At 33.6% G+C, this 13,367-nt stretch overlaps 1 protein-coding gene across 1 annotated transcript in view; it reads left to right on the top strand.

Annotated features, from left to right (window-relative positions):
• The first annotated feature begins 173 nt into the window (after window positions 1–173).
• The window catches only part of LOC141839750 (putative pre-mRNA-splicing factor ATP-dependent RNA helicase DEAH9), a 32,305-nt gene continuing 19,111 nt past the window's right edge, over window positions 174–13,367 (top strand). Inside the window, exons 1-11 of the mRNA XM_074727570.1 lie at window positions 174–283; window positions 410–554; window positions 1,491–1,565; window positions 2,675–2,764; window positions 2,870–2,949; window positions 3,178–3,247; window positions 3,333–3,418; window positions 9,063–9,132; window positions 9,246–9,341; window positions 9,846–9,951; window positions 13,312–13,358. Of these exons, the coding sequence (XP_074583671.1) occupies window positions 174–283; window positions 410–554; window positions 1,491–1,565; window positions 2,675–2,764; window positions 2,870–2,949; window positions 3,178–3,247; window positions 3,333–3,418; window positions 9,063–9,132; window positions 9,246–9,341; window positions 9,846–9,951; window positions 13,312–13,358 (975 nt within the window). The remainder of the gene's footprint in view (window positions 284–409; window positions 555–1,490; window positions 1,566–2,674; window positions 2,765–2,869; window positions 2,950–3,177; window positions 3,248–3,332; window positions 3,419–9,062; window positions 9,133–9,245; window positions 9,342–9,845; window positions 9,952–13,311; window positions 13,359–13,367) is intronic.

Below are 13,367 nucleotides of genomic sequence, written 5' to 3'. Positions count from 1 at the left end.
TTTTTAATGTTAATGCATTCGTAGAGGTTGCATAGTGTGTATGATCGACTACCATATGGTGGTCGACCAATGACCACCGCGTTATAACGCTATAAGAGCATTGCGGATGCTCTTATCATCGGCCTATAAATTTGAGTTCGCCTGCCGTTATTCCTCGAGCACTCGGGCAGCAAATGGCTCAGTTCTGGCGACCCGGTTCGGCGCGGCCCCGAGCAAGCCTCATCGACGACGAAGAGGGCGGTGTTCTCTTCCTCTCTTCTCCGGCTCCCTCCTCGTCGTCCGGGTACTCTCCTCTTCCTTCTCCCTTCCATCCCCCCTGCCTCTCGGTGGGCTCTGTCTCTTCCCAACAGGGTTTTTTTTGGCTTTCTGTATAAACCCTAATGCTGTGCGGGGTTTTTGGATCGCATAGGTTCGGGCTTTCGAGCTTGGAACGGCAGCGGCAGAGACTGCCCGTGTTCAAGTACCGCGATGCCATTCTTTACTTGGTGGAGAGTCACGCCACGACCATCATCGTCGGCGAGACCGGGAGCGGGAAGACTACTCAGATTCCCCAGGTTTTAATTCGAACTTTTTTTCTTTATCAATATTACACATTCTTGGATCAGGCTTCGATGAGTGATAAGTATAAAAAAAAAATAAAATAAATGAAAACCAAATTTTCAATGTCTCTTCAAATCTCATTTTTGATTCCCTTTTCTTTGTCTTCTTGTGACTCTTCATAACTTTTTCCTTCTTTTAGAAGTTGACCCAGAGAAAAAGAGTCAATCTTTATGTAATCTAATCCTTTTGAGATTAAGAATCTGAAATCTAATCTCTAAAAGCTTGCATACATCAGCTCTTTGCATTTTAATCTGCCACCGGTGCCAGACAAAAATAAATAACTTTTCTTCAGCTACTAATATATCAACTTTAACAACATCAACGATATGCTGTCTTTTGCAATCCATCTTGGGTTGATAAAATTATGCTGTATTAACTAACATCCGATGACAAAGATTTCTTCTTCCAGTAAGGGTAGAGATAATTGATGCTGGGTTTACTTCATATAAGTATGTTAACTTTTGCAATCTACTTTGGGCTTATTTCATTTCTACATGATATGCAAGGGTATAGGAATCACTTTTTGCACTAGAAAAAACATACCTTAGATGATATTCACTTTTTTCTTGCGCCTTTTAGTAGTGAAATTATGCTTGGCGAATGGTCTGAAGTCCCAGGATAAAATATCAACTTGCATAACTAATTCTAATCGATAACTAGAGCTGTCTTTGCTTTTTTTTGGAATTCTAGCTCAGAATGTAACAGTCATCCATGTCTACAAAATTAATAGCTTACAATAGTTAGATTCTTGTGATTACGATCAGACATGCATTCATAGTAGATGATTTCTAAATATTATAGTCTCAGTATCTTAGTCCCCCTGTCCCAGCATTTCCTTTTCCAGTTTTGCTGATACATTTTAATTTCTTGTATTTTGTTCATTTCTTCAGTACCTTAAAGAGGCAGGCTGGGCTGAAGGTGGTCGAGTAATTGCTTGCACACAACCTAGACGATTGGCTGTACAGGTGATTTTTATTTTGTAGTTTTTATTAACTTATGAATTAATACTTCCAATTACCAAGCCTCTTTTTAATAACCTTCAAGGTTTTGAGTTGGTTGCAGCTATTTTTGTGTTTTCAATTTTTCTTATATGTACATCACATTGCAGGATAATTGCTTTGTAATTATACACAACAGTGTAGCAAAAATACGAATTATATATTTCATGCTCATCAATAGTTCAATACTGTGCTTTGATAATCTGAGAGCAGAGAGTGTTGTAGGCTCTAAATGGTATAATGAGAGAACATAGGTTAACATGCATGAACATGTTTGACAGATTCTGCAGATAGACAAATTGAATCATTTGGATTTGAAGTGTAAAGGTAGACTATATAGAGAGACCAAACCAATTATACACAACACACTTAAAATGATTTAAAAGATTTGCTTATTACTATATGTGGTCTTTAATGGATGAATATGATTCATTCAACTGTTTCTAATTAATTCTCACTCACAACTTGTTGTTCTTGGATGCTCATAAATATTGCATGTCCTATCATTATAAAATATTTTTTTATGTATGTTGTTATTATGATTTATATTTTTTGCAAACTTGTCTTCGAATATATCCCTGAAAGACAAGGGGAGTTTTTGACCATCGATTATACAGTGAAGTAAGGCAACAACTACTTGGCCTAATTTTCAACAACTAACTGGTTTACAGCCTCAGAACTCATGCTCTCTATTGTGTCAAGTCTTTCATTTGGTTGTTAATGTTCTTATGCTCTATCATTCTGTGCATTACTCTTCCTTGTCTCTTCTACAGTCTACATGTATGTTCTTACTTACATGTTTCAATAGGTAAGTACATGTCTGCAACATATAATGCAATCTACTTTAGCCACATCTGTTTTTCCCTGGCTCAAACTGTATAGCTTTAGGTTACAGCTTCAAATGTTGTAGATAATGTTTAATTACCTATATATCATCAAACATTGCTACTTGCAATTTTTCAAGTCAAATTCATTCCTAATACCAAACTGTTAAAAAGAAGTAAAAAATGTAACCATCTGAATTGGCTTGCTCTATGGTATTTTATTTAATTATATGCATACCATTTTCTGAATAGTCAGTTGCATCACGAGTTGCTGAAGAGATGGGTGTCCAAGTTGGGGAAGAGGTTGGATATACCATTCGGTTTGAAGACCAAACAAATCCTGTAAGAACTTTTAGATTTTTTTTGTGGATGACATACTTGACCAATGGTGCTTGCATCTATTCTCTTTCTTAACTAAATAATTTAATAAGTTTTCATAATGAATAGGGTGTGACTATGATAAAGTTTCTCACTGATGGGGTGCTGATTAGAGAAATGATGGATGATCCACTATTAACTAAGTATAGGTATGCCCTTCGGTTTAACTTTCTTGTCTTTCAGGGATTCTCATGAAACTATAGGTTTGGTCCCTTAGGAATCTTATTTAGTTCAACCATACATTTCAGTTTACTCCAACATGAAGTGTTTATGCCTATATTAATTTAGCTATTTTCCCTCCCATCTCACTGTTTGATGATAATGAGATTAATAGCTATTTTCGATTTCCATTTATTTGTTAGTTTTCCTTTGTTTAGTGTCATCATGGTTGATGAAGCTCACGAGAGATCTATATCAACTGATATGTTATTAGGCCTCTTGAAAAAGGTAGCTCTCAGTAACCACATGTTATCATCCAATCTCATGTTGCTTGTTGATTGTACAATAAAGATAATTATCTCATAATTGCTAGATCCAACGACGGCGACCTGAATTGCGCCTAATCATATCATCTGCAACAATTGAAGCGAAGTCCATGTCCAACTTTTTCCAAAATAGGTCAGCCCATTTTCAGTTTAGTTTAGTTTATTTGACTTGTGTTTCGCAATATTATCTCTTGCTATGGTAATAGTTAAATTACATATTGGTCTGAGTGCGTGTGAAATAATATTTTTAGCTTGCCTAAGTTCACGCATTGTTTCTTCAGCAAGATCCTCATTGGAGTCCACAAACATTATCGTTGAAGCTCCCATGTTGAGTTGTCAAACAAATTGACAAGCTAAGCAGTGTCATGTTTTTTTAATCTCGTTTCTCGACGGCTGTCACTAGTGAAACATATTATTTTGGTCATGTACATAATTGAAACTAGGTCAACATGAAGAATATTGCTTGTTTTGGATGCACTTTATTCATACAAACAGTGGAGGTGGTACATGTGTTTATCTTTGCCCATGCTAAGTGAAATCAACTACATGTTGGGCCAAAGGATGGGCAAAGAAAAGACAAAGGTGAACAGTAGGGCTTAAGATGAAGGTTTGTGACAATGAGCTAGAGCCGAGATGCACAGAAAACACTTTGTGAGATTTCTGGTGTGGCAAGCGGTTAAGTTCAATTGGTTTTGAAGATAATTTAGAGATGATTAGTATGAAGGTCAAAAATAGATGATCATCATGCAACTAAACAAGGGGTTTAAGAATCTCTATTTGAATTTGTATTAATTAATAGGTATATTATCCATCTATAGTAAATAATCTGGTTAGCTTGTATACCCATATAATAACTCAGTTTAATTTGATTTAGACTCTAGTACTACCTAAATTGAACCATAATTGAGCTTAGAAACCACTTTGTTCTAGTTCCACCCATTGGAGATGTAATTGGGCCTAAGTGGAAGTCAATTATGTCTAAGTTTAACCATAAATCTACTTATCTAACACCAAAACTAGATTGCATGGGCTGAATCTTGCCGAGCTGTGCCACATTTGATGCTAATAGAATATCTTCCTGACTAATAACAATACATGTATTGAAACAAAAATTTTGAACCTTGGACAGCTTTTCCATCAACATAAGGATGCACAACTTGTCTTCTTACCTTCACAGGAGTAAATGACGGCAATAGATAGGTTAATAATCTCTTTCCCATGGTGCTATATCTTCCTATATAAGTGCCTCTTAAAAGAGATCATGACATCACCTAGTACTAGATTCCCTTGGCTGATCAAAGAAAAGAAACTTAATATTTGAAATTTAATATCCTCCTGAGTTGGTGATAGGGATGACAACAAGGAGAGAGAAGATTCTCACCAATTTCCTATGCTAGAAGCAAGACGGGTAGCGACAAGATACTCTTCTTCAATCCATTCAAAGGGGTAGTGGTGGGGATGATAATATTGAAATGATATCGTTATTAGTGCTACTCTTATAATTAGATCTTAATCATTAGTCGCATCTCTCCCCCCTTTAAACTAATATCAAAGGGATGGTGGTTAACTTAGATAAAATTGGTTAATTTGTAACATAATACATACTAGTAATCAACTCGAGAAGGCATGGTTGTTTGTATTGGTAGATGGTGTCACTATGTAAACATGGTTTAAAATCTGATACTGTAGGGCTTAGTAAATTATCTTAATACTGATACTAAACTTGATACTGATTGATTCAAGTAATTGTTGTTGTACCACTTATGCTAATTGTACTAATTATGTCCATGAGCATTATCTTGCTCTGCCATTCGACATGTCTTGTTATGCTATGATATGCGCTAAAATTTGTTTAATGAAAATGATGTAACATCATTATAATAAAAATTGATAGAAGCTAAGATTATGGTAGTTAAATTGATAGAAATTGATCTCACGACACATTATAATAAAAATGAGTAACATCATTCTTAATCAATTATTAATTGATATAATGAGTAAAAATTTATTAAATACATATTGATATGCTTTAGCATATGCCAAAATGTGTTTGGTATTAGTAGGATATAGTACAATAAAAGTTAATCTAATTGATTATCTAATTCTTATAACTTTATTTTTATAAATAAGTATGATAAGTGAAATTATATTAAATTAGTAAAATCCATCTAAATTTATCGTGGCATGATTTAATGCATGCTAAAGTAGGACATCATATCGAGCATTAGTACATCATGATACTGAAACATTACCTTTTCAATCGGGGACCAAAACTTTGACATAGAATGTTTCTTATAATTTTAACCACTCCCCTAGATATTTGTCTTCCTTTTTTCTTTTCTCTTCTCCCTTTTCCCTCCGATTTCAATTAGCCGCTATAATATGTATCAATAGGCTCAACGCTTTCACATGGTACATGCTCAAAACTCTCCTTGCAGACTGTCACTCCCTCCCTTTGTAGCACACTTGTACTTCTTGTAGATGCATGCTACATGCCTCTTGCACACGTTACATGCCACATGCTGCTCTTCATATCTAAAAAGCAGGTTCTTTCCTTCCCATTCCCTTGTCTACCATCATCACATCCCTTTTGACCTCTTGATCCCATGTGTTTGTGTTTGGAATGATTTCAAGTGGGGTTAGCAAAATCAAGTGAGATTATTCATATGTAGAGATTGTGCTCGATTTGGTCAACTTCTATTTTTAAACAATTTGATGATTTACAATGAAATCTCATTAACTTGAATTTGTTTTTTCAAGATTTGGAAGATTCTCAAAAAATTGTTTGAGAAATTAGTTGGAATCAGATAGGCTAATCCAATTGGGCTAATTTGCCTCTACTTACTATAATAAAGGTAACCACACTACGGATATGTAAGTCGAAGACCGAGATTTTAACAATTGACAACCGATGCTCAAGTGATCACTATTGTACTAGAACCATCTAGAGGCTTAGAGCCTTTTTCTCATCTACACCTTTATACTATTTTAAGGTACTCATAAGTATTTTGTTAGTGCAATTGACCTCAAAGTCGTGAGGTTTCACTTAGATGTCTTGATGTGCGGTAAATGGTTTAAGTTATGTTTGGTTGACTATCTAACTTATGCATTGATTTTGTAGGGGCTTAATAGTTGCACACAGAATTGAGTTGATATTTGAGAACGGTGGTATGAGGCATTTGATCAACCACAAGTCTTGCTATCTTCTGCATTGAGGCCTTTAGGTAAATTGGTGAAGTGGCAAGCAAGGGAAGTTCTTGAGGATCGATCTTTGAGTATTGGAAGTCATGGAAGCAAGCATTTTGGGCAAGTAGAAGAAGTTGTGAAGGTGCGACCTTTGAGCATAAGTGGAGGTCTTGAGAGTGTGACACTTAGGTAAATTGGTAAAGACCCGAAGATAGTGAACTATAAGAGATTGCGTGACTTGTAATCTTTAGGCTCACATATTTGTCATGCTTTGAAGGTGTAATCCCGTTCACCAGGAGCTACTCCACTCAGTGATAGTGTAATAAAAGAACACTAAAAGCACATAAATAGGACAACTAAGATATTCCACAAACTTTTCTATATTCATATTAATATTTTCTTTCTACAAGTACAAGAAAATTGTACATATACATCATCCGATGAACAAACAAAAATACAATGAAACAAAAATCAAATAGGAATCAACAATTCGAGATCTCTGAAAACTCTATATACAAGCTGATACCATCTATAATATCAAAAGAGTGTTTGTGCGTACAAAATTGGAGGTCAAGGAAAATAGACAGTAATTACAAATTGTAAATGGGTAATAGAAAACATGTGCATAGATTTAATCTTATTTTGGAGGTTAAAGAAGTAAAGTGGGTCACCATTTCATATCACAACATTAATTGCTTCTTTAGCTTATACATATATGGCTATATAAATACATCTATAATTATCTACTATTTTTATTTTGATTGTTTATCAATAGTTAGAGTTATAACTATCATTTCTAAATTATTATCATTGTTTATCATCAATTAAGATCTTTCAATTTTCATTGTTTAGTCAACAAGTATAAATAACATCAATGGTATGAATAACATGTTTAAATATCAACAATGATATAAGTATCAACATGTATGAATGTCATCAATGATATAAGTATGGTAGATTAACTAAGAAGATCACTGGAGCCTGTATCCTCAGAGAATTACATCATCTGATGTTTGAGCTAAAAACCTTCTCATCGGTGGAATACAATAATATAGCGCTAACACATAAATAAATATTGGTTGCGGGCGACAACTTATTACCACAACTCATGTGGTCGGCCAGGTACTCTGGTATAAGGCTAGGCTCAATGTTTTCACCTTTTAGTATTTTATTTTCTCCATTTAATATCCTTATATTTAATTCTTTTTACCACAATTGTTAAATTCTAAGTTCACAATTTATCAGTTTGTTTAAACGACCAACCCAAGCCAACTTTTGATATAAAGGGTAGTCTGATGCATGAATCTTCTGCAAATGCGGGGTCTCCGGGAAGGGTCTATTGTATGCAGTTTTACCTTGCTTTACAAGAGGTTGCTTCCGTGACTTGAATCCGTGACCTTTAGGTCACACGACAACAACTTTACTGTTGTACCAAGGCTCCCCTTCAAGTTAATTTTTAATAAGAATCATGTTAATTCATTTTGGTATCATCATAAAATCTATAGGTAAAAGTTATACAATAGGAAGCTACAAGTATCAATAATATGAAGTATCAATAGTATGGAAGATCAAGCAATCTAAAGATATGTAACAACTGAAGAATAATTCAGAATATTCATTTTAAATTTTTAAAGCAACATTTCCCATCTTAATCCCCATATGAAATCCACATGTGAATATTACCCTCCAAGAATTTTATTATTTATAATCCATTTCACTATTTTAAATATTATTTTAATCTCATTTTTGAAAAATAGTTATAAATATATATATAATCCATTTTATTTATTTATTCATGTACAAGAAAATATATATTGAAGTCAAAGGATAGATTTACCCGCTTCTATATACAACAAAACAACTTCGAGTGCCGGTAAATTAACATGCTCTACTTGAATTCATATCTACAAAAAAAAATGATAAATCCCAGTCATATGAAAATGACTTTCCCACTCGAATTCATATCTACAAGTACAATATGAAAATGACTCAAAACTCAAGATAAATATCTAATAACATAATAACACAAGACAGATTAAATTTTGATCCCGCTTCCTTGTAATAGTTCTAATTCCTAAATGACATCCATTACTATTGAATAATAAACTAGACAACCAACCTAAATTGAAATCTAATAAAATATATACCTCGTAATATTCCTTCAATCGATAAAACAACGGAGGTGTTTCATTGATATGAAACTCTTGAGCCAATCATAATTTGTTTCAAATTAAATAATTATTTTTCAATATCAATAAATAATTATTTTAATAGTATCATTTGTTACTCGTTTTTGCTTCTTCTTAAGCAACTTGCTTATCAATATAAAAGGAAATCAAGTAAAAGTCATTTGAATTCATATTGGATGCTTTGATGTCTGTTGAAGTGTGCCAAGTGTTGACATTGTATGGTACTGAAATGGTTGTACTGTTCTGGCTCGGGAATGATATCCCAACACGGAAAGAACACTTTGAACCTTGAACTTTGTAATTTATTTATATTCTCTTGTTGTTTGATTTTTATCTGGCATGGCTTTGTTACACTTGTAGAATACTTAAGTGGCAACTTTTGATATCATTTATTTATTTTAGAAAGAAGGTTCTTGAGCATTTTGCTGTGGATAGTGTCCTGAATCAGCTTCCTGCCATCGTTTCTGTTGAGGTAGGTGATTTCACTTACCTTGAATGTGTTTTTTGATTACTGCTAGACCTGTTAAAAGCAATATTTTGTGTTGATTAGTTAAATCCTTGTCTGATTAATACTAATTGTGGCAGGGTAAAGGGTATACAGTGGAAATTCATTATGTTGAAGAACCGGTGCCTGACTATTTGCAAGCTACTGTTGATGTTGTCTTGTCAATCAATGAAAAGGTAGATTTATTCCTGGTAAAAGTTGTAGTTGCCTAATTGAGGAAGAATGCTCTCAGTATATAGTTTCTCGATCCAGCTTTTGAAGCCTTAGTTGGATGCAGTCCACACTATTCATGCAACTACTGTTACGTCCATACTGTTCATGCAACTGCTGTTGTGTCCTACTACATTAACAAGGGTCCTGTATTAGTCTTCAATCTCCTGAGATGCCATTCCAGGATATTTGCATAGAACAGTAGTCTTTGATAAATAATGTACCTTTTCCATGTTCCTTATGTTTTTCTGCCTGATTGATACCTAACATTGCTTGTTTTTTGGCAGATAACTTGAAAATCCATAAGTGTGATGCAAGTTTTAGGAGCTACATATAATAGCAGAATACTTGCTATCAGCCATTATATTGACTAAATTATCACTCATGAAATCATGAAACATCAATCCACACCCTCTCCCTCTCTTTTGTAATTGAACCTGCCATTTGATTTTCTCTTATACCTGGTGCAGGAGCCAGCTGGAGATATTCTGGTTTTCCTCACAGGTCAAGATGACATTGATGCGGCTATAAAGTTCTTGAGGGATGCTATCCATGATGATAAAAAACGCTCATCAGGTAAGTTTGCTATCTTTTTTGTAATCATGTTTTTCATTTTACTTGAAAATTAGTTTCCTCATCAGCAATATCTTGAAGATTGTTAATGAAAAAAAATCAATATATTTAATAAAAAATTCTTATTCAATGATGTTGTGAGAATGTTACATCCTAATTTGTTTTGGTATTATAATGATCATTTTTTGAAATGCTGTACATTATTCAACAATTTTTTTGGGTAAAAACTAAGTGTAGTTACCAAAGCCCACAATGATGTATTCATATAAAGCTTAAATATATGAATACATAGATTTCTAGAAAGGTTTTGACTCAGAATAGAAATCTATTTCAATAAAGGCACAATTCAAAGCATTCTTCTAAGAGAGAAGCATTATTTCATTATGTGCTTCTGTAGCAATCCAAGCAGAAAATTGGCTAGAGAATAGAAGAGACACATTCCCTTTAGGAAATTACATAGGACAACTAGGTACGAAGCATGAAAATCTTTATTGTGCGCTTCTAAAAAATCTGTAGATATATAGTATACGACAAAGTTGATATACAAGGATAGGTAAATAAACTAGTATTATAATTATTTGCTCTCAATATAGTTAATAAGTTACACGTGAATGCTCTAAAAGTATATGAAATGAGACAATTCAAATTTATAAATGCAAAATGAGAACTGTCAGTATAGTGGCAAATAGTAAATATAGAATAGTATAGAGCTTTCAAGTCATGCAAAACTAGAAAAAGCACATATGCCAATGAGAATTTTAATTGATTTACTAATTTTAAAATCTGTCTTGCATTTTTAGATCATGGTGTTTGTTTTGTTTAATTTCCTTATTTGCCTTCTTTAGAAAATATGAACGAGTTAGAATTTGTCAGCTTAAATTCAAATTCAGGACATGTTGATGATTGTCTAAAGGGGTTAAATCTATAGAATCTTCTACTAATGTTGCATTATTAAGGGATTTATTGGTCTTATCAAAGGAATTTTCTAATGTTGTGCTATTAGAGGATCTTTTTAAGGCCTAAGTTACTAGGGAGTTTTCTATGGTTAAGTCATTAAGGGTCCTTTAAAGTCAAATCTTAGCGAGATTTTCTAAGGTTAAGATAGAAGATTTTTCCGAATCCAGTGAAGGAAGATTATATATTTTTCCATTATCGTTTTTCATTTTATGCCAATATATGATGAGTCTTGTGCGTTCCATATAAAGGTGGTATTGGACACTTTGCTACTAGAGCGACAAATTTATTATTGGAAAATTATGCTCATTTAATCAAGTTAATATAATTTTCAATGTTAACTAATCAATCTATAAATCTAATTGTCCATCAAACATAAAAGTGTCCTATTTAAGTCTATGTTGATCGTTATTCTTATGGAAATAAGTTGGCTCATATCTAAACATGGGATAATTTGACTTTGTGCGAGTATGCATGTAATTCATGGAGTTAAAAGTGGAGGATTATTTAGATGATCAATTGTAATTGTCATGATTTAAGCTTTGTCTTTCAAAGGGTAATTGGTTTTGTGTCTAATCTATCATGGATTTGGTGGAAGTTGGGTGATTTCTCTCGTCAACCAATCTATGTATATTAGCAAATATTGATGATTAGAAAAATACCACAATGCGACAAATTAAGGTTACTGACAAAATCATGATGGATGATAATGAAAACTAAGGTGCAAGTAAACAAAATTATGCATATGATATCTTGTATTTTTTTGACAATCAAACTAAATTATCTTAAGTTTATGCATAGGTTATTGATGACAATCAAACTAAATAAGAAATCATTAAGTTTATCTTGTATTTTTTGATAGATAATGATATGCAAGAAGTTAGAAAAATTAATTAAATACAATTTAAACAAACTAACAAATTAAACAAAAGTAATTTTTAGAAAAGAAAATGCATTTATATTAGTTTGATATCAAAGTTGTAACAAGAAGATTATGTATTGCACTAGGTCTGATGCCTTCTTGGAGCTTTGGCAGAATGACCTGTGTTATCCCCGTAGGCAGGGTGATAGACTGCTGGTGCTTAGTCTTGCTGGAGGGGGCGCATGGAAGCAGAAGAAGGTAGCAGAGGCGTTGATATGTATGATGTGCATGGTGTTCTTGTAGCAAGCAAATCCGGGTGGAAGTTGTGCGGAAGCAAGTTGTTGAGCAGCGATGATCCTAGCAGAACGACAATGGGAGCTTGATGAAGCAGAAGCAGAAGGCAGTGATGGATTGTAGAAAAAAGGGCTGGAGATGACGAGGTGGAGTTGGCAGGGACTCTGTCACAGGTTCTACCATTTCAGTGGTGATTGTTGCGAGCTGATATGATGTATAACGGGTGTGAAAGAGGTGGTTGATGGATGGTGAATCCATATAAAGGAAGGCCAAGCATCAAACACTGTAGGAATCCACTCTGATACCAATTGATGTAGGGCAAGAATGCTCTGATATCAATTGCTACAATACCAATTTTAACTCTCAGATCACACAGAAATTAGGATGAAATGGAAAGTAAAGGGATAAGTGTTCACATAGAGAAATAGAACCTCACACAAACATTAATAAACAATTTTTATTTATCAAAAGCTGAAAAATACATAAGACTGACATTTGTTTTTTTTTAATATATTTGAGTCATTTGACGCTAATAAAGTCTAAGCAATTCAGGAAATACAATTATCCTAATGAAAACTAAGTAAATTAAAAAATAACAAACCAAATTAGAACAATTACTAAACAACTCAAAGTTAGAATTCAAAATTTGAAATAACATTGATTCCTCTTTTGCACCATTTATGTTCCTTCATAAACGAGTCAATGAAGGTTTATTAAAGTTGATGCTTGGTCTACTAAAGAAATGAAGACAAGCAGAATTATTTTCATGTGTGGTAGTTCTTTATCTTAGTGGTGCAACAAGCATGGTATCATCAACAAAGTGCAGAATGCTGAAACCATTTGATCCTTTTGTCACTCATGTCAAGGCTAATCCCTTGGTAACATTAGTTTTTTGGACAAGCATCAAAGATTTGGATGACGTGTCAGCTGAAGAGAAAAGGGGAGAGGAGGTTTCCTTGAGTTGCAACCTCTTCTAGATTAAACCAATTACTTGGTTTACTATTGATGAGAGCAATAGTTTGACCAGTTGATGTTATCTTCACTAATGTATCCATTGATCAAGGAAACTTTGCTATTTAAGTACTAAGAGCAATGCTTACTTGGTGTTATCCTCTATGTAAATGATGTTTTTCAATAAAAATAATGGCATACTTTTATACTTGCAGTTAATAATGCAATGCTCTACTCTTTTTTGTTTGGAAATTTTTAAGTGCATTTACATATTTTATTAATTCAAGTTTAGCTGTTGCTAGGGTTGTTGATTTTGCCACTATATTCGGGGCTTTCACGCGTTGACCAGGTAATTATT

Source organism: Curcuma longa, chromosome 11 (genome assembly GCF_044706935.1).
Source record: "Curcuma longa cultivar G26 ecotype Majalengka, Jawa Barat chromosome 11, ITB_CL_G26_1.1, whole genome shotgun sequence".
NCBI lineage: Eukaryota > Viridiplantae > Streptophyta > Magnoliopsida > Zingiberales > Zingiberaceae > Curcuma > Curcuma longa.
Note: the sequence above shows the minus strand (reverse complement) of the source record. Positions and strands in the feature narration are given on the sequence as shown.